This window comes from Platichthys flesus, chromosome 23, assembly GCF_949316205.1.
Source record: "Platichthys flesus chromosome 23, fPlaFle2.1, whole genome shotgun sequence".
Classification (NCBI taxonomy): domain Eukaryota; kingdom Metazoa; phylum Chordata; class Actinopteri; order Pleuronectiformes; family Pleuronectidae; genus Platichthys; species Platichthys flesus.
The window spans coordinates 16,125,949-16,152,727 of record NC_084967.1 but is presented as its reverse complement, the minus strand read 5'-3'; the positions used below and the strand labels follow the sequence as shown (position 1 = coordinate 16,152,727).

Below are 26,779 nucleotides of genomic sequence, written 5' to 3'. Positions count from 1 at the left end.
ATAAATGAGGGGCCTCAAGGAACCAAACCCAACAATCACTTTAAGAATGAACTCAGATTTTAATTTTCCCTTTTCAACATAAACATGTTTATGATTATAACTGTTTTTTCCATCAAGGTAGAAGCTGCTGTTGTAGAACATCAGATAAACTACACTTTTAGTTTTGTTAGTCTGCTCAGACGTGGACAAATTGTGTAAGAAGACACTTTGCGCCGTCATGTGACCACAGCTCCTCTCGACCTCAGAATTCTGATGAAGCATCTTGAAGGAATCAGATGATCTGGGTCTTTTTAGAACCACTCGTTTCCGTTTTCAGCTCGAGTCTCGTTTCCGAGTCGTCTCTTGGGGACAAATGCAAATGTCTCTCAGATCTTTGGGTTCAGCTGCAGAGAGAGAAACAGAAACTCATGTAAATTCAGAGGAATCATCCTCGAGTGATGTTGGTTCTCGTCCCTGAGTCGAGTTCCAGCTGCAGATTGTTGCACAAACACGTTGGTTCTTATCAGATTGTTGTTTTCTCTGTTGTCACTGTTGTGTTATCACACTCGTCTGGTTGTCATTTCCTTCCTGGTCGTCGGCTTCACCTCAGATCTGCTGCTTCGTCTCTGGGTTTTAATTATCAGTTTTCTAATTTACAATACATCTTTTAATCAAGATTTGAAACTTAAAAAATAAGAGAATTTACATTTATTTGCATAAAGATGTATTTAAAAGTCATAAAGTACCAACTAATATTTTAAAATAATAGAGTCTATATTCATTTTCATGTGTATTCACTGCCGGGCGTTGATTGGCTGTTTCTGTGACAACGGGGGCGGATTTGAGCTGCTAAGGTATTCTTGGCCTACGCTGATTGGTCACAGGAACTCCAAACACTTTCCTGATTGGCTCCGTCATCTGCCAGTTAATGCCGCTGGAGGGCGGAGCTACAAGCAGACTCGAAACAAAGGAGACATCTGATTGGTCAGACTTGAGTTATGTGGGCGGGCCGTTAAGTTATGATAGGTGTAACCTGTGGATTCTCTCAAATTAAAGAAGCGTCCGAGAGAAGGACGGAAGTACGGACTTAAAGGTAAAAATAAAAGCATCGAATATAAGATAAAGCTAAATAAAAACTTTGAAAACTGTTATTTAACGTGTAACACATTCATATACATAGCATTTTAATTTTTCTTTCTTTCATAAGTATAATTTCTATAATTTTTTCATGAATTCATTGCTGTAAACGTCTATATTAAAACGTATATATGAAGAATATGTTGTTCAGTTTTTACTATTCATCAACATTGTCCTGAGCTTGATGAATTTCTATTTGAGTTCATACTACTTTGGATTTTGTTTATTTTTTATTCATTCATTTCAAATGTAATGGTGTCGTATAGCTCTGTTATTATTGCTATTCTTAATATTGTTTGTGATTACTAATTATCAATATTATTGGTTGTAGTAGTAATATTTGTAGTATAAATAGTATTTGTAATAATAGTAGTTGTTATTGAAGTTGTAGTTGTGGTATTTGTCATGTATTGAACCGTTTGTGGCCTGAAAACGATGACTGAGACTTTTCATTTGAAATCAGACACCGGAAACCGTAGTGTGTAAATATAGCAACTTGACACTAATGTCTCAAACAGCTGGACAAGACGAATCACTTTATATTTGATCCTCAGGTTCGATTCCAAGTGTTTTGAATTAATTGCTCACAGATATCTGTCACGTGCATCGATCCAGTGAAAGTGTGTGTGTTTCAAATGTGTATTTTGTGTCTCTGTGGGTGTGTGTGACTCCTCCCACACATTCCTGTGTGTCTAGGCTGAGAGGAGGAGGAGGAGGAAGAGGAGGAAAGCGAGAAACTGAGGCTGCAGCTGTGGACGCACAGACAGAACGAGATGATCAACAACAACAAGCAGAAGAAGAAGGAGCGTGACTCTGCTGCAGCTGCGACCCTCTGACTCAACATCTGTATTTCATTCTCCTGCTGCTGCTCACACAACTTGTTGGGAAACTTTATTTCTCCCGGAGTGAGACCAGGAGTTTCCAGTTTGACCTGTTTGCAGCAAAACTTCACTTCTTCTCCTTCTTCTTCTTCTTCTGCTGCTGGAGGAGGAACGACCACATCCACCTGAGAGTGTGCGTGTGTGTGGAGGAACCATGGAGATCCTGGACAGCAGTGAGACCTTCCTGCACTGGGACAGGAACCTCAGCGAGCTGTCGGAGGCTGGAGACATCGACTCGGTGCTCTACACCAACGTGAGTTATCCACCGGGCTCCACTGGTTGATGGATGGATGGATTTCATTGATTGATGGGTGGAAGAGGAAGGAGTGTGTGTGAGGGATCGATCTTCTGACTGGCTGTGGAAGATCCCACTCGTAATGTGTGTTTTCAGTGTGTGAAGTGTGTGTTCAGAGGGTGAAGTGTGTGTGTGGTGCCCGGCTCTCCGTTCACAACCTGCACCTTGGGGTCCAGGATGCAAGTCAGACTCTATCTCACTCTAATTTCCCTTCTCTCTCTCTTCTCTTCTCATTTAAACACATTTTATCTGACAGACATTTAAAGTTGTTGAACTCTTACTTAGTTTATAACTTATCTTATTACATAGAGAATATTTGAAGGTTTCATCAGGGAGAGTAAAACCTGAATGAAGTCAAATAAATGTTGAATATAACTAAACTGGTGGTCGCCACAAGTTCCCTGACATACAGATAAAATGTATTTTAACATATGGATTTCGATGCTCGCTATAATCTGGGGCTGCAAACAAAGACAACTTGTATTAATCATCAGTTTAATAAGAGTGAAAGCAGAGAAGAGAAAACAAAGCAGCATTATTTGAAGATTTAATACTTTAAGAAGTATTTCCGTCGAGGTCATATCTCAACAGAGGCCGCTGCCTTGTATTTATACTTTTAATTTCACTGACATGAAGATCATCAGATTTACAGAAATACAAATAGAAAGATTTCAGGTACTCTTCTTCAAGGTGAGAGTTTGCTCCTTTTCTCCAGTGATGGTCTCGACTCACTTTGTGGGGGTTGGGCTCTGAAACAGTAAATATCGCCTTTGACTCCTGGATTTCCTTCAAAATAAAAGACCCAGTATGCTCTCAGATTCCAGGTTTATTTATAGGAGGGGGAGGGGGGGGGGTGCAAATGAGAGCCTCCTGTTGTGTGACTGAACACCTCCCAGTTCACTTAATAACACATACACACTTCATTTAAATCAAATCTTGACTATTTACTGTATAATAATATTTATACTTTACTGTTAGTATTTTGTTAGTTTTAATGAAACACAAGTTTGTCAAAGTCTGTTCAAATATTTACCATCTATTACTGTTAGTTGACTCAAATTGTGTGAGTGGTGAACAGACGTCCTGCACAAAGGGAGGTGAAGACACAGAAAGATCAGGCGAACGTGTCTTTGAGGAGAAGTTGACTCTGTGCAAAGAAAAGAAAAAGATTCAGAGAAATGATTATAATAGATCATAAAGAAAAGTGCTGATTACAGGGGAAAGTGGAGCCTGAGGTCAAATCCCCAGCGTCTTCAAGTTGAAACTTATATTGAAAGGATTGTAAATTGCATGAAATTACTTCCTTTGATTGTTTTCACTGTGCAGTGAAATAAAGCTGCAGATAAAGACGAGAGTAATTATCTGGAGTTGAAGTTCATGAAGTTTGAGACGAGCTTCATCAGAAAACTCTGAGGAAGAGGAGCTGGTCTTTAAAGCTGCAGAGAGGAGCTGAACAAAGACGTCTTTATCTCCACCGTTATTTGCATTAGAAACTTTTTTTTTACTTATCTCCACGTAGCAGCTCAGGTGTCTCCGTACTTTTGTTTCTCCGACTTTTAAGGATATGACTGAAAGTGAATTTAGACTCAAAGGACATTTAAAGAGATCTGTACAGATGGAGCAAATAAAACTTTATTTAAACACAGCAGGAGTTTTAAAGACGGAACTTTAATAAACTTTCAGTTATGCAACTTGAAGTGTGTGTTGCAGCATATTTCGAGTCTCTGGGCCAAACTTGGGGCCAAGAGGATTGTGTGTGTGTGGGTCTGAGAGAGAGACACAGTCTGTGTGAGTGGGACTTTGTGCACATATTGTGTGTATCTTTATGTGTTTGTGTGTGTGTGTGTGGAGACGATGGGAGGAGAGGTTGGGTTTACAGGGAAAAATCCAGCTGGCCTGCAGGATGGTAATCAGACACCACAGAGGCTGACTGGGTCGGAGACTGAGACAGTGTGCGCGTGCACACACACGCACACACACCACACACACACAGACACACACGCGCTCAGTGGCATTTCCCTCTCCAATGAAAAGCTGCAGACAGGTAAAGACTTGTGAAGCTGTGAACGTGGGTCCTTCAAACGAGTCCTCAGGCCACAGATTCTGTAGCTCAGACTGTATCTGCTCCGAGCTGCAGCTGCTCTCTGGTCAGATTCAAGAGGAAACCGGGTTATTGTTATAACATGTTGGTCTCAAGATGGATGAATCATTTAAGAGCTCATTGGCCAAGAGGCTAAAACCCAAGATAAGTGTCAGAATAAACAGGAAGTGACTGGAGCTGCTGAGAGACGTGCTAAGAGCTGAAATGAAGTTCATGAAAGTCTCATAAGAGTCTGACTGATGTGGATCCAGGTTATCCAGTTAGAAGTTATTTCCATTTATATAAGTACACATCGAAAACATTGTTTGTCAAGGATCAAGACCACAGAGTAACAAAAACTCAGTGGAGCTACTTTAACTAAATCAGGTTCGGGTCAGATAACACAATGTGTGTCAGGTTTGAACACACACCTCATGATTGACAGCTGAGACGGACTCGTGATTGGTCGAGGACGTGTATCGGCAGGACCTTGATCTCGAGGCTCCTCTCACCGATCACTAGCCTCATCTTCAAAATGACTTCTAAACCGCAAGAAGGCGAAACACCGATATTTGGGTTAATTGTTTGTGCAACGGGAGGAAGTAGAGACGCGTCGTCCATCTTTGTTTGTTCGGTCCCTAACGTGGATCCAGGTCCTCCAGAAGGAGACAAATATAATCTGCTGCAGTCGCATCGTGCATCACATAAAGGACAGGTTGTGTGAGGAGGCCGCTCCAAGAGGCTCTTGTTAGCACAGTGGATATTCTATATATAGTAAAGCATGAATAGTGTGTGTTTGTGTGTCTGTGTGTGAAAGCCGACAGTGTTTGATTGAGGTGCAGCCTGAGGAACAGACTGTTGAGTCTTTGTGCGTCGTCCCCCGGCCGTGGGTTGGGTCTCACTCTCTCTCTCTCTCCGGGGGTTTGTTGACCTGGGATTCCTTACAACAATGTCGACCTTCTCCACGCCTGCTTCTCCCATCAGCCGGTTCAGGCCCCTCCCACCAGCCGGGTTCAGGCCCCTCCCATCAATTCCTTCAGCTTTTATCATAATCAAGTTCCTCAGGTTTTAGAATAACTACCCAGCAGCATCACAGTGAAGGTGGAGACGCGTCCGCTTCTTTTATTTCCACTCGACCGTGACAGACACAATCCCTCTGAGTGAGTGAGTCACAGATATTTAACATGGTTGTGTGTTTGACGTGTGGGACGACGTCGACAAAGGAGAATGTGAAATCATCATAAACACACTTTCTTCATTTCTGCATAAAGATCCAAACAGACAAGGATCTGCAGGAAGCTTTTAAAACAAGTTCCAGAAACATTTGGATAAATAAAATGTATTTATATCAAGTCAATTTATAGATAATATAGTTCTGTGTGTAAACTTCATCTTTGTGTGTAACACCTGAAGAAGATGAATGTCTTTGTCACTAGATTGTGTCTCCAAATCACACAGCAATATAAAATGTGTATCCCTGTATATCCCTCATGTGAGAGATGAACTGGATCATTCTGGAAACAGACACAAAGACAAACTCAAATTCCATCTTCCTGCACTTGCTCATACTTGCAACACGCCAGACGACACATGGCGTGTTGCTCGGCACATGGCGTCCACACAGAGTCGGGCCTGCAGAGGAGCAGAGTGTGTGTTTGCTCTGCACATGCTCCAGGGCGTCGCAACTATGTGGCTGCTTACATAACACCCAGCAGCCTGGCTCCATAAATCTAACTCCAGCTGTGGGTCTACACTTTTATTCATAAACGCTGCAAATTCTGACTCTCACACACACACACACACACATACACACAGACACACACACACACGTGCAGCATTGAGAGCAAACAGTTTGATTCCATGTGCTCACAGTGCAGAGCCTGTTCTCCGCTGGGGCAGGGCATCCTGCTCGCCGGTGGCCTCGCTCTGCCTCCGTCTGAATGGTCCGTGTGTCCGTGCTGTAACATGAGTGTCAGTGTGAAGGCCGAGACGGACACACACACACACACAGACACACACACACAGACACACACATTCCAGTTTTATATGTAGAGCAGATCAACGATGACACACTTTCACAATCGCTCACATTTGATCAGCGGTCAAAGGTCAAAGTGACTCAGTGGTTTGTATACACTGTTCACACAAGTTCCCAGTTCTACATATCACCTTGACCTGGCTTCTATCAGAGTGTGTGTGTGTGTGTGTGTGTGTGTGTGTGTGTGTGTGTGTGTGTGTTTGTGTGTGTGTGTGTGTGTGTGTGGTGATGAAACAAGTTGTCATTACTGCAGGTGTGGTGCCGGATCTTCAGGTTGCTCTGAAAGTCCTTTGTGTCACAGCGATTGACAAAGTGCTTTTGGAAAACTCGATATGAAAGAGGTGAGAAAACAAATGAGACGATCATAGTTTCCACGTGTGTGTTCAGAGCAGCAGCTTCTGGATTCTGTTCCATAACCGACCTGAAGCCGACTGACGCTCGGCAGCAGGTCAACGTAGAATCTGTTCAAAGCCAAAACTACATTTTTTAAGGAAAAGGGAAAAACTGATCCAGCAAGTTAACTGGTCGTCAAACTCCGCCTCCTTCGGCTTCAGGACGTTTTCACACCCGGAAAATCCAGAACCAGCTTCACGTGTTTGTTCCATAGTTTCCATTCTGTTACGTCTGGTTCCACATTGTTATTCAAGGACAAAAGAATTGAGTCTGACATACGTACATTACCTGATCGCAGAAGCGCAATGAATCATGGGACATGCTGGGTTGGGAAGGATCCACCTGCCTGTGATTGGTGCAGCCTGATTGAGTTTAGGGGCCGATGGGACTTGGCAGAGGTTTGAACTCTATGATTTGATCTTAGTGATGATTTTTTTAAACGTTCTTACTCATATTTCTGCTCTAATGTCGACTGATCTTCATACTGGTTTCTGTGGTTTCCTCCTGTTTGCCTTTGATTCTCCAGTTTCATCTTGTGAATGACTTTGTAACCAGAGTTTGAAATGTGATATGCGCATTTTCTATTATGTTCTCTGGGAGTACCTCCTGGCTTTTACTGCTGAGGGAAGGTTTAAATTGTGCATCTATTTGTTGAATGTATGATTCAGATTCAGGGTTTTACTTTTTAAGTTGAGACCTCTCTATATATCCCGAAGTTCCTCTGCTCCAACTTGAACCCGGCCTTCATCTTCACATTCTTCAATTCCTCTCCTGAGTTCTCCTCCATCCTGATGACATTAAAATATTTGGGCACATATTTCTCTCGCTCTAATCGAATCCACCTTCCCCCTCGTGAACCCTCTCAACTCCAGAACCCGACGGTAGCCTTCACGTGGTTCGCACATGGTCGTCCCGGACACGTTTCTCTCCTTCTTCCAATCTGATGCAACGTTTCTCCCGGCGCTGGAAGCTGGAAGCTGGAAGCGGTCTCTTCTGTCAGCTCGCCGCGGGCCGGCCGCCATGTGAGGGCGAGTCCAAGGTAGCAATCAGAGAGAGAGAGAGGGATCATTATGGAAAACCCACAGGAGCCTTCATTCTCTGAGGCAAAGCTAAATTTATCCGTCTGCCCCCTCTCTCTCTTCTCTTGATACTGTCTCATCGCCCCCCCCTGTCTTTGGTTAAGGCTCCATAAAAGGTTTCAAATGATAGTGTGTGTCTGTGTGTGTGTGTGTGTGTGTGTGTGTGTGTGTGTGTGTGTGTGTGTGTGTGTGTGTGTGTGTGTGTGTGTGTGTGTGTGTGTGTGTGTGTGTGTGTGTGTGTGTGTGTGTGTGTGTGTGTGTGTGTGTGTGTGTGTGTGTGTGTGTGTGTGTGTGTGTGTGTGTGTGTGTGTGTGTGTGTGTGTGTGTGTGTGTGTGTGTCTGTGGTTAGCAGGGAGTGGGTTTAACACACGGCTCAGTGCTTTAAAGACGTTCAGCCAAAAAATGAGCATGGAAGCAGTTTTATATAGAAGCAGTTTGGAATCCAGCACACGACCACTCTCTCTGTTCCTTCCTTCTCTCTTTCTTTCTTTCCTTCTCTCTTCCTTTCATTCTCTCTTCCTCTCTTTCTTTTATTCTCTCTTTCTTTTCCGCTCTTTCCTGTCGTCTGTTTCTTTCTTTATTTCCTCGTCCTCCAGCAGTCTGAGGTTGAAGGATGAGTTTTCAGTTTGTTCCACCTCAGGTGAAAACCAGGATTCTGTGTCTCAGACTCTAAAGTTGCAGAATCTACAGATCTCAGCTCGGCGCCTTCGCAGCACGAGCTCCATCGTCTCAGCGTCTCAACATGAAAGAGCGTGAAGCCTGTAAACCGATGATTAAACAGCGAGCAGGCTGTACTTCTGATGTTTCCCTTTACAGATCTCGCAGTTAAACATCCTGAGTCAGAAACCTCCTCATCCGTCGTCTAGTTAACCTTTCACCCCCCCCCGCCTCTCTCCTGCAGGCTGAGCCGGGCGGGACGAGTTGGCTCTCGTGTCAAATACCAGAGACATCACTTGATTTTCCCAAAGAAGCAGCTTCTTAACCTCTGAGTTGTTATCCCCCCCCCCCTTTCTTTTTCCTACTGTTTTTATTCGACCCTTTAGGACTTCATTCCTTTTTCCCTTAAAAAATTCCACATTAGTTATTTTCTCAAACTCAATAAACCTGCTTCAGACTGTCACTGACAGTAGGGAAGGGTTCCTGAGGTTCTCCGGAGGTTCTGCTTGTGAGAAGTTAAACGTCTGAGTCGGTTGCTCCAGGTCTTTCCTGCAACTTTTCCTCTTTTTCTACTCAAGATATTTGTTTTCTTCAGGCTCAGTCGGACATTAACTGGCGTCTTACTCTCCCTCTGATGTTTGTGTTCTCCGGAGAATGTCAGGAGATTATCTGGAGTTCAGTGCTGGTCTGAGATCAGCCCAGTGGCGTCAACCTCAATAACTCACAGGAGCAGTCAGCTGGTGAAGATGCTGACATGAACAATTCAAACTTTGAGTTGTTCTTATGTAATTTAACATTCCATAGCATCACACCTTTCTCCTACGTGAACTGGTTCATTCCGACAGGCCACTCTCTCCAACTGTGCACGTGTGTGTGTGTGCGTGTGGGTGTGTGTGGGTGTGTGTGTGTTCACGTGTGTGTGTGTGTGTTCACGTGTTCAGGATAAACAAAGACATTCCTCTGCCTGGCAACCGGCCGCCTCACACTGCTCCCATCATAACACCGGCGGCGCCCAAACAAGTTTCACCAAGTGGTCGCCTTTCCCGAGGATTAATAACCTCACTATGGGGAACCCAGCCAGACCCGGACTGACCCGGTTGTTTTACCCAGCATGCAGCAGGAGGTGGACGGAGGAATCCTGTCATGGAAACAGAACTTGAGTCATCGTGACAACCAGTGAGAAGTTAATCCTGCAGCAAACAAACTTGTAAAACACAGGAAGGGACTTGATCAATTTGTCTTTTCAGTCAGATTAGCTTCAAATAAATCCCCCGAGTCTCCTCAGTCTCAGAGAGTTCGGATCTCAGGAGCCGCTGGTTGAGTTGAGGCGATGGAGAGTCGGTGCAAAAGAGGAAAACAGGAAACTTTGTGCTGACGGGAGGAAAATGTGAGAGACACAAAAGGAAAAGTTAAAACTGTGAGAAGAGGTTTGACGGAGTTCAGTTGTTCAGCTGGAAGTGTGTGTGTGTGTCTGTGTCTCTGTGTGTGTGTGTGTTTGCACTTGATGACTGGTCAGTGTTACAGTGGAGGCATGGAAAGAATTATGTGTGTGTGTGTGTGTTGACCCAGTTTCTAACAGGCACACACACAGGACGAGAGCTGGATTAGAGGGAGAGAGAGAAGTAGAAAGTCAGTTGTTAGTTTCATGGTGTTTTACACTTGAAGGCGTTTTCCTGTAAACAAACAAAATATACATTTCAAGTCACATCGTTTAAAACTGAACTCCACAAAAGAACCAAACCCAACAAGATCTTTAAAAGACTAAATCAGCTCGTTGAATCCTAGTAAAGAATATTTTTTAAAACACATCCATGTTGTCTCATAAAGAAAAGCTCCAGTGTAGAAGCTCACGTGAGGCCTGTTTCCTACTGGTCAATAAAACCACTAACACCCAGTAACATCTGGCTTCTGTCGCTCACTGGTTTTTATCGGCTCCGATCGGCAGCGATAGACAAAACACACGTTAATTCCTTCTGCTTTATTTTGAACTTCTGGGCGTTGTCCTGTAAACAGCCACGAACCTTTGTGTACTTTATTGAAGGGGAAGTTTTAAGAAAAGACCGGATATTTACACTGGAACTGTGTCTTGTTAATGTATATAAAACATATATTTATATATGAACTAGCAGGCTTTTCCTCATGGAGTTTTTAAAACGGCCTGAATGTCCAAACCTCTGGTGAAGTCTTTCATAACATCTGGAGGGTCAGTGTGTGGGAAGAGAGGGGGTTGTGCTCAGTGATAGGTCGGTGTGACAGACTGGAAAGAGTGTGTTACTGTGTTACTGTGTGTCTGTGTGTCTGTGTGTGTGTGTGTGTGTGTGTGTGTATTTGGGAAGCTCCATGGGGCAGACGGGAAGGGGGGGGAGCAGGATGGGATTTTACTTGAGGAGGGACCCAAAGGGAGAGAAGGAGACGTTGTTTCCATCTGATCTGTTGTGCGTCTGTTTTTCTTTATCGCCTGTGGCCACTTCTGCTCATCACACACACACAGACACACACATGAACACACACATGAACACACACAAACACGTGCACTGTCATATCTGCACCGCGGCCTTCGGATAACAAAATAGTTCTGAACTTTGACTCCGTGAACTCGCTGCTTCCGTTTTTTAAAACACGTTTCCTGACGTTTGAAACTTTCGTGAAACTTTAGACGATTAAAGTTGAATCTTCGGATCAGCTGTGATTTCTGTCCCATTCAGAACGGCTTGTGGGCCGAGACTTCCCGGCCCAGCTGGAGGTCACCCCTCCTCTTTCTCTCTCTCACATCCTGTTGTTTACATCCGTTAACCATCTCTCCACCTCCGCCAGTTCTCTGTTTGCAGAACAGATTCAAATGGGTCAACACATTGACACAGATGTTGTGTTTTTGTGTATTCAGGAGCTTTGAATTGGATTCATTTTACTGCCCTTTGACTTCCGAACGTCCGTTCTTTTTTACCCAAGATGCACCTCTGTCTGCGTCGTCTTTCTGACCTTTGACCCACGTCAAAGGAGAGAATCGGCCCTGAGGCAGAGGCCCTTCATAAAAGTAATGATGTCCTTTAAGCAGCTCAATCAGGAAACAACCTGTTTTTTTTGAGCGAGGAAATAATGAGGAAAACGTTTCTCACTTTATGAATTGACTCATTGTTAAACTTCAAACTTCCTCATTCCGGCCTCTGAATCTTTCGTCTTTTCTTTTTATAGCAAACTGAATATTTGGGGATTTTTTACTTTATATGGTTAAAAAACAACTTGAAGATAACAACGATGATAATATACTTTATTAATAGAGTACAAAACGCAGTAATCCATGAATGTTTGCACCAACGTTTACACAAATCCACCTGAAAGCTTCTGGACAGTTTGTCAGTGTGTTGCAGAAAGTGTCCCTCACGCCAACATGTCTGAAACCGTGAGACGTTGTCCAACATGCATGAGGTCATCATGAGAGTGAACAGGACGTGTGTGTGTGTCTGTGTGTGTGTGAACGAGTGGCACAACGACAAACCACAGACCTCAGAGGGTTTCTGATATAATAGGTCTTATCTGGCGTGTGTGTGTGTGTGTGTGTGTGTGTGTGTGTGTGTGTGTGTGTGTGTGTGTGTGTGTGTGTGTGTGTGTGTGTGTGTGTGTCTGTGTGTGTGCAGTCTGGACAGTGTCGCAGCTCTAACACGATGCAGTTCTGTGTGTGTTCATTTCTGATGAACCTCCTCATGTTTGTGTTTCCCCCCTCTTGTGTGTATCAACGGCTGTTCGTTCCTACACACAGACACACAAACACACACTCGTCTGGCTGACATCATCTCTTCCATAGTGTCTCATCGCAGCCATGAGCCATCTCCCTCCTCTGACTCGCTGACACTCGGCCAAATAAGTGATCTCGCCTCACAAGAACGCTCTGGTTCCAGTGAAGGACTCGAGCCGGTTCTCACCAGGATGAGAGCTCAACCCCCCCCCCCCCCCCCCCGTGACCCAGATCCATCAACCGTCCGGACAGGAAGTGAGGGAGCCCGAGAAAGTTCAGATAACAACGCAAGAGAGGGAAGAAGAAAATAATCTCAAAGTTCTCCTCAGACAATGGAATCCTGAACTTATATCAGAGAGAATATCAAATAATATCATCAATCAAATCAAACTACATTTTAAAAAAGGATTAATAAGTTCAGAAACATTAAGCGTTAATAAAACAAGACAGTATAAATATTAGGACAAGACATCGGACAAGAACTTTTGGGATTCATGAATGTTTTGATCACTTTTCACCAATTTACCAATTTAACCAATCATTTGTGGCGATTGATTTTAAAGAATCAAACGTTTAGGGAACCGATTTCTATGAGTGAGTAAAGTCCTGCTGCCATTTAAACACACAAACATAAGTGTTGTGTGTCCGTCCCAGCTGCTCAAACCCTGGTTTCCTGTGTTTGTGTTGCGAGTTCGAAACCCCTGCCGCTCTGCAGATACAGTATCTACACGTGTACTCTGAGTGTTAACACAGCTCACACACATTGTTAGCATTCCTCGCTGAACTTTGTCTTACGGCCGCTGAACAATGACGACACAGTCACACCAGAGGCACAAATATGCAAATCGCTCTTTGTCCTGGAGGCTTGTGGGAGTTTGCTCAGAACGGTGGGAACCTCGAGGAACTGGACTCTACAAGAATCTCAGAAATACCTCCGAGCAAGGCATTTCACAAACAAGGCCGAGGTTCAGCACCCGGCTGATAACCAGCTGTAAAAAAGGAGGAGATGATAATATGAAGATAAGATTTACAACGTGGATTATTGAAATTCACCTTAATTGATGAGTTATTCTCTTTCATATCAAACCTGATGACTTCCCAACCTTTGCTTTGGGATTATTAGCAACTGAAAATACACTCAGAGTTTATCTTTCATCATTTACAACTGCAGATTTGGAAGCTGATAAAGAAGGTACTGATAATGATGATGTCACAGTTTATATAACGAGAAGAAATTAACAACACAAACATTTAAACATTAAAAAACATCAACAGGAACAGAATTCAGTAAATGATTCCATTAACTGAGGTTGCACCAAAATAAAAAAACAAATGGGTTGAGTTGTGACATTTACACTGAATGAGTGTGTGTGCGTGTGTGCGTGTGTTTGCCTTTTTTATTAGTGTGTTTGCAGTTTGTGCGTCATCGATCCAGGGCAAGGTACACACATGAATACACACACCCACACCCACACACACTCTCAGCTGGAAATTCACTTGACATCGATGACCTTTAGGCCTATGTGTGTCTAGTGGTGGGTGTGTGTGTGTGTGTGTGTGTGTGTGTGTGCTGCCGGACTCTCTCACATCTGGTCTGTCTTTCCAGGAGGGGGGGGGGGGGGGGGAGGTGTTACATCATCACACTCTCCCCTTCCCCTCGACTCCTCAGTAAACTTCTGGTCATTAGAACAGACACATCCTCCTCCGGTGGAATTACAGACCTGACAGGAAGTCCCGCTCTCACACCTCGTTCGGCTGCTAACTACTGACCCACACTGCTGTTAACTACTGACCCACACTGCTGCTAACTACTGACCCACACAGCTGCTAACTACTGACGCACACATCTGTCCAGGCTCTTATTAACAAGTCACCACAGCTGCTTTATTGAGCTTTGGTTTAGTTTTCTGCATCTTGAAGAATTCCCTCTCTCCTCTGTCTTCATACCTGAATTAGAACCTCACAATCTGGCCTCTCAGTGACGTTCTCTGTTTGGTTCTAAGCCCCTCAGGGGGAAACTGTTATTGAGAACAAGCAGCTCCTCCAGTGGAGCCAGTGACCCACTGTTTGTTTAACCCAGTTCCAGTTTAAACTCCCAGTTTCCCCTGTTCACCTCCTGGAGTTCCGCAGCTGGAGAGTGTTACGTTACAGCCGCTAAATAACACGTCACTGTTGGGCTGCAGAGACAAAGAGGGTTCTGTTGTGTGTCTGTGTGTGTGTCTGTGTGTGTGTCTGTGTGTGATGAGTTACACCCAGTCAGGGACTTGCAGGTCGGCCGACTTGCCCTTTAATCGCATTTTCTTCACTTTTCTTACACACTCACGCTCGACCACAACCGCACACTCTGCACAAACGACAGGCAGCACAAAGAACCTCCCTGTGTTTCGGTTCTCATGCAGCCGGACCAACAACACAACGACAACACAACGACAACCTCCCTGTGTCCTCCTGCTGTTTATCTGAGTCCACACTCAGGAGGGTTTTACTGGAGACAGGCGGTGGAGAGCAAAGTGGTGTCAAAGGTCACGCAAACCAGATCCTAACCCACAAAACGTCCCTTATTTTTAACTCTGGTTTCTGTGTGTAATTACTCGTCCGTTTCCAAACGACGCCCTTTCTCTTTTCTCTTTCCTCTTTTCTCTTTTCTCTTTTCTCTTTTCTCTTTCCTCCGGGTTTGTTTCCTCTTTGTGAGATTGACCCAGAGTCTCAGTTTCCTTCAGTCTCCTGAGGCCGGGTGATATAAAACAACATCCTGACATTTAAAAACCACAAAATACTCAAATCTTTGCTTTAGCTATAGAAAAGGAATTCATTTGATATTTGATTCAACCTGTATTTTATTTATTGGAGCTGAATTTAGAATCATAATCATCATCAGAGCAGCAGAACCGTCCATTTCTTTTGGGAGGTCTTAAAAATATGAGATTGGTTCTGGGTAACTGTGGAGATTTAGCTGTTACCAGGAGACGCTCGGGGGGGGGGGGGGTGGGGGGGGTCTTTCCGTGATGCTCGGGGGGGGGGGGGGGGGGGGGGGGGGGGGCAATCCACCGACTGATTCATCACGACCGTTGGAGGAGAAACGTTTAAATATTTGTCCTCCTCTCTTCCGCTGAGCAGGTTCACGGTGTGCTGTCAGTGTTTGCATTACACACACACACACACACACACAAACACACACACGCACACACTCCCCCCAACAGAGGCTTGAAATCGGCCCATATAGGGGAACATAGAGCAGGAGTGTGTTGTGTGTCTGTGAGGTGAGGAGGTCATTCACTTTGTGTACGCGTGTGTGTGTGTGTGTTTGTGTGTGTCTGTGTGTGTGTGTGTCGCTAAGTGAAAAGGCTGCAGTCAAGTTCTCTCTTTCTCCGTCTGTAATCGAAGCCACATGTTGGGCCGTCCTCCTCCTCCTGTTTCCTCCCGTCCTCCATCTTGATTTCACTCTCACTTCTTCCATCCCTCCGTCCTCTTCCCTCTTTTGTCGACTGTTGCGTAACTAAAGCTGTAGATTTGATTCTCTTAAACAGCAGAAACTCCTCTTTTACTTCCATCTGTGACTAATTTAAATGATTTAGCTCCTTCTCATTGGCCGAACCCGGACTCCGAGTTTTCTGCCTGGTAACTCGAGTTACATCAGAAGTTCTGTCACAGCGAGTTCAAGCGAGGACGCGACTGGAAACACAACAACTTTAAATTTGCTGATTTCAAAATAGATTCACACATTTGTAAGGAAATATTTATGAATCTGTGTCGCTGTATTCAAATACCTCGATACCCATAAAAACTTTTTTGCATATGGCTGTAAACATGATTCAATCCTTATTTTCAACAAAAGAGATGAATATAAAGTATGAAAACATGTGTTACATATTAAAACTGATTAAAAGTATGTGTGGGTTTAACCCATAGACTGTTTTTAAAAGATGGACGATATTATATACTTTTTATTATATATTAATAGTGCAAGGTGCATATTATCTACATATTCTGCAGTTTTCATTGAATTTTTGTTTTTATTCTCTTGTCGACCTCAAACTACACTGATGAGAACTGAATCAGTTTATTGATCAATCATTTTGAGGCCTTATAAATTATTGTAATTGTGGAAAAATGTTAACTGCAGCTTTATAATAATAAATCTTAAAAAACAGTCAAGACTTGATAATTGATGATTTGTCCAGTGCCGAGTAATTAGAGGCTTTAAACACGAGTTTCCTGTTGGAAGATCCAGCTGTTTAACACACACACACACACACACACACAGACACACACTCACACACACTTGTGTACAGTGTGTTATCATCACATCAGCACCTTGGTTATGCTTTGGTTGCTTTTTGTTTATTCTAGTCACAACATCTGAACACAGAGACACACACACACACACATTCAGACACACACAATATAACACTCACACACAGAGGAATGCAGCAGAAGGAATGTGATGAAGGAGAAGGAGATGATGGGGGTTGGTGGACGGGGGGCGGGGGGGTGACAACAGAAGAGGATTATGGGAGGAGGACTCATCTGTAAACGTCTGGGTGTGTTTTATAAAAGTGTCACCACACTGAGAACCACACACACACACACACACACACACACACACACATGCTGATTGATGGGGGGGTTGGTGCCTCCCCAGTCAGAGACACTTTTACTGCTCTCTGATTGGTTGCTTTACGGTTCCCATGGGGCAGAGCAGGGAAACTTCAAGGGAAGAACCTGTGTCTCTAATGACAGACGAGGGGACAGACTAACTACAGGATCTCTGGTAGTTTCATATAATATCTTCTCTCTCCCTCCCCCCCCCCCCCCCCCCCCCCCCACAGCACTTCTCTGAGCTGCTGGACGACCTGTCACATGACGCCCTGCTGGGTCAGCTCCTCAGCGACCCCTTCCTGTCCGGGGGGCGGGGCGGCGTGGAGGACATGGAGGGCGACGAGGACGACAGCGACCTGTCCCCGTCCTCGCCCCTGCCCCCCCACATCACGGCCGAGCACAGCTACTCGCTCTGCGGGGACAGTCGGCCGCAGTCGCCCCTGTCGCACCTGACCGGTGAGCAAGGCAGCGAAGCAGGTGAGACCCAGAGTCGTACTCACTGAGGGTGGGGGGGGGGTGTTAGCTGATATGTTCGAACTCCATATTGACGTGTTCTGTCCTTCAGAATCAGACGGGGACTCGGCTGATTGGCCCATGGAGCAGGACGAGGCCATGGACGCCATGGACGCCATGGACGGCTTCCTGTGTGAGCCTCCCTCCCTCCTCCCCAGCCTCTCCCTGGCCTCCAGCGTGGGGCCCAAAGCAACCGAGGGCCCCGCTGCGGCCCCTGCTGCTGCCGCCCCTGCCGCCGCCACCGCCGCCGCCGCTGCCACCCCCCCGGCTCAGGCCACAGCCAGCAGCCACAACCAGAGCAAAAGCATCAAGGTGAGAGACCAGAGACTCCTGATGGGAAGAAACTGATGTGTTAGTTTTCATTGTTTCTCACCTCATCCCTTCTTCTCTGGGTTGCAGATCAAAGAGGAAAGCATCGTCCCTCAGATCAAACTCGAGCCTCATGAAGTCGATCAGTTCCTCAACTTTTCCCCCAAAGGTCAGAATCTCTCTCATTCCTCCTGAGCTGCGAGGACCCCTGCTGGCCATTTGTTCACATGCCTCACATCCAAGTTGAGATCAAGGGTTCAACTCCTACAAGTAAAAGTAGTAGAGACACAACCATATAGAATATTCCCACTGCAGTGAACAAGGTTTCTTCAATTTGAAAACGAGAAAATACAAGTTTTAATTTTGACTAGATTTAGTCTTTTCCCACGATGCATTATGTTCCAGAAGCTTTTGTCTTTATCAAACATATATTTGAAAAATACTTAAAATTCAATGCTCAAGCTTCTCAACGATATTATTGAATCTAATATTTAAATATTGGTTCTTTCACCCAGATGAAATCTAACTTCTGCTGCTCGTTTCTCCGTCTCTCAGGACTGGAGTCCCTGCAGATGCCTCCCACTCCTCCCAGTTCCCACGGCAGTGACTCTGAGGGCAGCCAGAGCCCCGGCCACGCTCCGCCCGGCCTCTCCTGCCCTGGCTCCCCCAGCAGCCCCTCTCCGTCCCAGGCCAGCCCGAAGGTGGCGCCGCGGGCCGCCTCCTCCCTGTCCAACTCCCCCCTGCTCACCGCCGCTCATGTAAGCACTGATACACGTTACCACTGAATGTAGAAGTACCCACTTGTACAGAGGCTGGAGTTCAGGTTTGATTCTCTTCTTTGACGTATTTAATCTGTGGATTTTATTCCTGTGTGTAGAAGCTGCAGGGCTCAGGGCCGCTGATCCTGACGGAGGAGGAGCGCCGGACGCTGGTAGCTGAAGGTTACCCCGTCCCCACCAAACTGCCGCTCACCAAATCCGAGGAGAAGGCGGTGAAGAAGATCCGCAGGAAAATCAAGAATAAGGTACAAATGACAGTCTGGACTCCTTTATCAGCTCGTTGACGCGTGTCTTCTTTAAATAATTTTCAATACCTGTTTATTAAAACACCTCAACTTGAATATCATTTGAATTATCATTATTCAGATGCACAAATATATTCCTGATATTGTAGGTTATCAGTGTACAAACCTTATCAGAGCATTTCCCTCTGATAAATCTAAAGATATTCTTCAGTAATGTTTCTATTTGTCTTTCTGCTTTGTTTTTAATCCTGACGTGAGGGGACGTTAAACCTCATTGAACATCAGTCTTTTGAACATCTGGATTTGTCTTCCTGGTTGAATTTTATTTTGTCAAAAACATAAACATAAACAAACCGATCATTTCTCTAATTCGATTCCTTTCGTCTTCTCTCCGTCAGATTTCCGCTCAGGAGAGTCGCAGGAAGAAGAAGGAGTACATGGACGCGCTGGAGAAGAAGTGAGTCCTGATCTTGTTCTTTTTCATCCTTTCATCACAGTGAATGATGAAGACTTGAAACACCTGCATGACTGTGTCTGTATTATATACACAGTCCATGGTCTGCAGGAACAAACTGAATCACTCAGACTCTTGATATCGACTCCTTGAGCGTGTTGAGGCCTGAGTTTGTTTGTTTGTTGCAGAATTAAAGTAAATGTTTTGATAAGTTCACCTTCATTCTCTGTAACTTCCTGTAGACTGAAAAGAAAAAGAGAAAATGTGTCACCTATGTTAAATAAAACAGCAATAAACAGAGAAGTCAGTTGTTATAAAGTCATGTGAGTGGACACTGACCCTGCAGTACTCCTGTCTGACCACAGGGTGGAGAACTGCTCCAACGAAAACAACGAGCTGCGCATGAAAGTGGAATCTCTGGAGTGTACGAACAAGTAAGAGCACGTGACACGAGTACAGATGTTTACAGATGTTTACACATGTTTAGAGATGTTTACAGATGTTTACAGATGTTTACAGATGTTTGACTCAGTCTCAAAGCTTCAGGACGTTCAGGTGTTTGTTTTTATGAAACACAGGAAAACAATGAACCTGAATGTTATTGTTCCAAAGCTTCTCTCAGCTGCAGCCATAAATAAACATGAGGCTAGTCATGTAAAATGCTCAATGTGTGTGTGATTATGTGTGTGTATTTGTGTGTGTGTGTTATACTCAGTGAGTGTGTTAAGTGCATCTGACTTGACTAGGACGCAGCTGTTTTCACTCTTGTTTGCACTCAGTGGTTAAAGTGGTCTTCACTGTCACTGTAGAAAAGTTAAATGAACCAGTTGTGTGTTTGTGAGTGTGTGTGCGTGTGTGTGTCCGTGCGTGTTAATGAGAATAAAGCCTCAGTGGAGAATCTGACCGATGCTGAGTTAGAGACATTAACACTGAACAGACACCAGTGATGTTTATTTTTTACACAAACATTTCAATTGCATATACTTATATTGAATTCTTATGATATATTGTGGTGCAAAAGAGTTCCAGGTTGAATTGTTTGGGTCTTTGTTGCTTATTGGCTGTAAAGTTGTGTGTTATGTTGTGTGTATCTAATGTATGTGTGTGTTTTTCCTCCAGGTCTCTGCTGCAGCAGCTGCAGTCTCTGCAGGCGCTGGTGGCCGGCAAAGTCCCCAAGTCCTGCAGGATGGCTGGCACCCAGACATCATCGTGTTTAATGGTACTATACTGCGCATGTGTGTGTGTGTGTGTGTGTGTGTAAGATGATGTTGTGTGAGTTATTGTGTATTGACCTCCTCTCTATCTCTCTGTGCAGGTGGTGGTTTTGTGTTTCTCTCTGTTTCTGGGGAGTTTTTACCCCGGGAGTCTGACCCCCTGCTCCACCATCACTGAAACAGGCCTCGCCTCAAAGCAGCTGTCAGTCCAAGAGTCGTACACGGCCACAGGTGGGTGCACACAAACTACACACACATCATATATAGCCTTTAATAACATAGCTCTAAACTTAAGATATGAAAGACTGTGATAAAACTTTAAAATTAATCAGATAAATGGGATTGAACATGTTCCCTGAGCATCTCTTCTAACTTTGGTGAATGGTTTATCTCCAAAGTTCAGCAGGAAACTTTACACACTTTTTCTTTAATTAAAAACATATGTAATACAAGGATGAAAAAAACGCTTATTTTGATAAAGCATGGACAGTTGTGGTCGCTCACACTTTTGTCGTCAATATAACCTCAATATATATCTGTTTACCTACATGTTCTCATATCTGTGTTCCTGGTAACCAATGCACCATGCATTATTGGAAGTGGACACACACACACACACACACACACACACACACACACACACACTGAGAGTTTAAACTGACCCCGCCTGCTGTTTCAATTGTAATGAATCATTAGTTCCCAGCTGTAAAACTGTGGAGGTCCATTAGAACATCAGCAATAATCAGATTCCACCTACAGAGCAGCAATAACAGCCACAGAGACTGATTAGAGGAGTTGACCTTTCACTGCATCCTCTCCACTACCTCCCCCACACACACACACACAGACACACAAACAAACACACACAAACACACAGACTAACACAAACACACTGTTATAATAGAGACCAGATGCAATTTTCTTAAAAATCAAATCCAGTGGCCTGTCCCATCCTGCCCACACACACACAAGCAGACACACTCGAACCGACACACACAAGCACACACACATACACACTGTGGGCTGAACTGTTTTTGAAATATGAGATAATAACATGTGGTGCTATACTATTATATGTATAAATGTGTGTGGGGCGTTGTGTACTTTAGTGTGAGAGTGTGGGGTTTGTATAGTCGACTTGTGCCACTGGGTGTGTTCAGACTAAATACTTTTAACCATAAACTGTAAATAAAGATGGACGACACGTCTCCACTTCCTCCCACTGAACAAAAATGAAGCCGAAGTATCTCAGAAACCACAAACGTGAACATTCATCAGTTTGATAAATGACAGAAAACGTTTATTTCATGTGAACTTTGTAGTTTGGTCCCAAGAACTAACATGGATCTGTACTGCAACCGGCCACCAGGGGGCGATCCAGATGCTTTGGCTTCATGTCGTCCATCTTTATTTAAAGTCTTCTATTCTAAAGTCTTATATTATAACACTAAGTTTACCTTTAAATTAAATCATAACCAATAAAAACATTATAATTAATGAAAGCAATCGTTCAAACTCTTTCAGTGAAGTCGAGGAATCTGTTGTCGACCTCCGAAGACGAGCAGCCGCACCTCCTCGGCCTCGGCGGCGAATATCCCGACCAATGGGAGGACACGCCGGCCGTGGTCATGGCAGCGTGGCGTCACTCGGAGCAGCAGAAGATCGGGGCGGAGCCTGAGAGGGCGGAGACACACCCACCTTTCATGAGTAAAAACAACGACACGCAGACGCCGACAAACGTGCTGCTGGACCTGCACAGGTAAACACACACAGATACACACACACAGTGACACAACAACACAACAACACAACAGAAAACAACACAAGCAGATCAGGGAATTCAATATGTGATTATGATAAATTAGATTAATCCTGTTTATTCATGGTTTTTGTTGTCTAGTGTGAACACAACAAGGACTGAGCAATAACACAAAAACTGTTTTCTATATGTAACCTGATGATAACAGCATGTTTTAACCTCTGTGATCATCTTCCTCCTCTTTGTGGTCTTTTGTGTGTCTTTGTCACCATTTTTTGTCTATGTGGTAATTTGTTCGTTTCTCTTTGGTCATTCTTGTCTCTTTGTGGTCTTTTGTGTGTCCTTGTCATCATTCTTTCTGTCTATGTGGTTGATTTCTTCTGTTTGTCTTTTTGTGGACATGTTTTTGTTTCTCTCAGATCATGTTTGTCTCTTTGTCTTCTTACTTTGTCCTTGTCGTCATTACATTGTGTGTTACTGTCTCTTTGTCGTCTTTCTTTGTCCTTGTCGTCATTACTTTGTGTGTTACTGTCTCTTTGTCGTCTTTCTTTGTCTCTTTTTTATCTTTTTGAGTCATTCTCTGCCTCTGTGGTCTTGTGTGTCTCACCTCTGTCTCTGATCCATTTCACGTTGTGCTCATTTGATTGTAATTTCCCTGTCGTTCAGACCCTGACCCCCACACCACTGATCCAGATGTTCATTACAGATGTGATGACGTCATCTCACCTCTTGGCTTTTTGTCAGGTCTCTGGAGCAGCAGCTGACGCACGAGAGCCGCAGCAAAGTGGTCGACCTGGAGCGAACGGTGAACGAGACCTCCTGAGGTCGACGCCCCCCCCCCCCCACCGACCTCCTCCACACCCGACCCCGACCTTTGACCCCCCCCCCCCCCCCCACCTCTGGAGCATGGTTCAGTGTCCTGGAGCAAACCTCATACAGTAGTTGTTCCCACTGCTGATTATTTAAGGTCATTTATGTTTTCAGTCATCTCTGTTCAATCAGATACACTGTAGTATAGACGGGGGAGGGGGAGGGGGGGGGGCACTGGTTGCCTTCCGTCGTGAAGTAAAAGTTGCACTGAATAGTTTTTACATGAGTCAGTTTTATTCGTCCTAATTGACCCGAAACGAAAACGCTGTTAAATTCAGATTAAAATTCGAAATCGATCCAAACGTAGTGCGACATTCATTCCAATGGAACGAGAGCTAAAGACGACAGGTGAGGCTTTTTAACAGGACACTGACGAGGACCTCTGTATTTATAGAAATCTTTTTTTTTTCTAGTTTTAATATTAAATGTTTTTTAATTCTATTCCGTACAATTCATCACATTTTGATACGTTTATTGTGTTTAACAATTTATTCTATTGTGCTATTTTATATTTTGTTCATATTCCTTCGGCTGACTCGAGACTTAGCTCGGGGCTCCTGCGCTTATTTGGAAAAATCTTGAGACGTTGTGAAATGTTTGGTGGAATGAAAAAGTGTTTGATTTGAATGCAGCTGGAGATCAAATGTCATATCACACCTATACACGTCATTATATATTGGGGGTGTGTACAGATGTTACAGAGGTTTGGAAAAAGAAACGGTGGATTGTTGATTCCATGTCTCACACGTTTGGCCTGTGTGCGAATCAGGGGTCAATATTTGAGGCTTTTCTTTCTGTACATATTCTTTTAGTTTTGGTCATGAAATGCATTTTAAAGAGCCACATGTTTCAAGTAGCAAACTTCATCTTAAAAAAGACATTTTGGGAATTCGTTTATTTTGCTTTGATGCAGACACGACTCTTATTTATCTGTTTATCTAAATCTTTTCAAACTCACTAATTAATTAATGATATAAACTTGTTAATTCCTGAGCCGTATCTATTTTGAAAGACTTCCTGTGATGCCACGCTCGTTGTTTCCAGGTTCTCCTCCAACTCTGTGCCAGAGGAATCGATCTTCTCACTGAAAGCAAACTAAACTCTTTCCCATCATGTCAAACTGTTGCTTTAAAAGAAGTTTTAAGATGAAGCTACAGATTCCGCCTCCTGCGTTCACCTCGCTCGGCCTCTAATCCTCGCTTTGCACCCTGTCAGCTCCAAGAGTCTTTATCTGCTCTTTTTTTAAAGCATTTACCAAAAACATATTTCTGCCCAGAAATAAACGAAAAAAAAAATCTATTTTTGTAAATATGAGTTGTTAATAAATAAGAAAGTCTAAATGTGTCTGGGATGTGCAGTTGAAAAACCAACGTTTGATTCATTCTGTCATGATCATGAGACGCCTGAGCTTCAGTTTGACTTGTTTCTGGGTTGTAGTGTGATCATTTGATGATGGCAGGTCATCGTGGCTCTTATCTGTTCTTATTACGTGTTTTACAGACGTGTTGTCATGTGTGTTCCAGACCAAACCAGACATTTTATACAAATGTAGTAACATCCAGCATCCTGTGTCTGTTGTTTGAGCTGAATCTCGTTCCTCACTCTGTAGAAAGCACAAGATGAGATGTTGGTTTCATATTTGAAATGTTCTGGACCTGCTTCCTCCTGTTTAGAGCGTTTTTCAAAAGTCAGATTTCATTTCTGTGTTGCTTCTGTGTCACGTGACTCATAGGCTTTCTGTCTTTTTTGCATTCAAACGAATAAAGTATTTTCCGTAGTAAAAGCAGAGACTTCCTCTTCCTGTGTGTGTTCTGTTCATTTTGGATTGTTGATAGAGTTTTGAAGTTTGAGTTTTGACTCGGGCCACAACACTTCAGCTTGTCTGTCTGTCGGAAATCAGTTAAGAGTTTTTACATAATCCTGGTGACAAACAAACAGACACTAATAGACATTAAGGTAAAAAAATGAAATTGATGAAAATCATATTTCTGGTGGATTAATGCCTATACTAATGGTCTTATTGTCCAATTATCAATTAACAACAATATCGTTTCTTTAAAAATTTTTAAATGCTGGTTAAAAGACTCATGTATAGAGAGTTAGAGAAACTTTTGTAACTGTAAATTGATAATTGGACAAATAAAGCATGAATATGAGCATTAACACAACCAAAATTAGTTATTTAATAAATAAAAATGTAAATGTCGGTTGAAAAACAAAAATGAATACGTAAAAAAACTGAAAAAGCCTCTTTCAGTGGACAATGATAATTTGTTGTTTGCTTCAAAGCATTTTTCTCACAAGTTGAAATTAAGTTAAGGCCAAAGTGCATTAGGACGGAGTCTCATGGTGAACACGCCGCTCCACAGACGAGCCTCTATCTCCTCTGAAATGACCGGCGTCCGAAAATAGCTCGGCTGCAGCGCCTCATGATGAGGAGCGAGAATCACTCTGACAGTCGCGGAGACAATACACAGGCCCACAGCTTCACAACACAGCCGTGTCCTAGTGACACCACAAACAGGAAGTGACACCGCACCAGGAGCCACATGAAAAACAGACAACTCTTAATTCTACACACATTTACTTTTATTGATCAACTGGTTTTGTTTGTTGTAGAAGTGACCGAATATTTGGCACAAAGATAGACGACGTGACGGAGAAGAAGAAGAAGAAGAAGAAGAAGAAGAAGAAGAAGAAGAAGAAGAAGAAGAAGAAGAAGAAGAAGAAGAAGAAGAAGAAGAAGAAGAAGAAGAAGAAGAAGAAGAAGAAGAAGAAGAAGAAGAAGAAGAAGAAGAAGAAGAAGAAGAAGAAGAAGAAGAAGAAGAAGAAGAAGAGTACTGTAGTACTATAGTACTGTGGAGTACTGTAGTGCTATAGTAATGTGGAGTACTGTAGTACTATAGTAATGTGGAGTACTGTAGTACTACGCCTGAAGGTGCTGATGCTGCTAGTAATACCATCATGATGTTATGAGGGCAACCAGATGATCTTGATTGACAGCTGAGACTGACTGGTAATATTCGTATATGTTGGCTTCAGTTCTGGATAGTGGGAGGAAGTGGAAACACGTCAGCCATCTTTTTATCCATGGAAGGGAGTTACACTAGAAGCTGTGTGATTGGTTGTAACATCAGGCCAATCAGATCTGACTCTTTCTCTGTTTTGTTGTATTTTTATTCGTTTGTCCTGATGAACTAAAACAATTTATTCCATAATATTTCCATTATATATTAAAATGTTGTGTTTTCTCGCCTTTTGTACTAATTTATCTCTCTACTCATCAGAACGTTCACCTCAGAGATGAATACATACTCAACCAGAATCTGTGAGTTAATGTCGGCTCAGTGTGTTTTCATGGGTTTATTTATTTATCAGTGACGCCAGGGACGGCAGACAGATGCTCCTCTGTGGAGAAACGATCAGGAGGTCAAACGGTTCACTCCAGGTCACTGATGACTTCACCAGGCCGGTGGTCTGACGCAGCCGAGTGAGATCAGGAGGACAGATGTGTCCAGATGTGTGACAGGCAGGAGAGAACCGCTGCAAATTACACAAAGGCATAAATTAAACATCATGACAAGTGACACGCACACACAGGCACACACACAGTCCATATGCTGTGTTTGTGTGTGTGTGTGTGTGTGTGTGTGTGTGTGTGTGTGTGTGTGTGTCTGAGTGATTAGTGAGAATGAGAGGCTGACAGCGTGTGTGAGCTTGTGCATGTACTCTCACCCTCTGCCCTACTTTCGGACTGATGATGCT

The 26,779-nt window shown here is 43.7% G+C and overlaps 1 protein-coding gene across 3 annotated transcripts; it reads left to right on the top strand.

Annotated features, from left to right (window-relative positions):
- The first annotated feature begins 5 nt into the window (after positions 1-5).
- On the top strand, positions 6-24,802 carry creb3l2 (cAMP responsive element binding protein 3-like 2). 3 transcript variants are annotated; one of them, XM_062382612.1, is made up of 13 exons: positions 6-1,072; positions 1,813-2,250; positions 17,102-17,348; positions 17,437-17,696; positions 17,784-17,862; positions 18,249-18,451; positions 18,571-18,717; positions 19,116-19,174; positions 19,537-19,605; positions 20,291-20,390; positions 20,487-20,616; positions 21,910-22,144; positions 22,889-24,802. In XM_062382612.1, exons 2-13 carry the CDS (start codon positions 2,152-2,154, stop codon positions 22,965-22,967), a joined length of 1,707 nt encoding a protein of 568 aa, XP_062238596.1. In that variant the 5' UTR covers positions 6-1,072; positions 1,813-2,151; the 3' UTR covers positions 22,968-24,802. The 3 variants fall into 3 exon arrangements, with proteins under 3 accessions (XP_062238596.1, XP_062238595.1, XP_062238597.1); XM_062382611.1 differs by lacking the exon at positions 6-1,072 and having other exon boundaries at positions 1,643-2,250; XM_062382613.1 differs by lacking the exon at positions 6-1,072 and having other exon boundaries at positions 1,643-2,250; positions 22,811-22,982.
- The last annotated feature ends 1,977 nt before the right edge of the window (positions 24,803-26,779 follow it).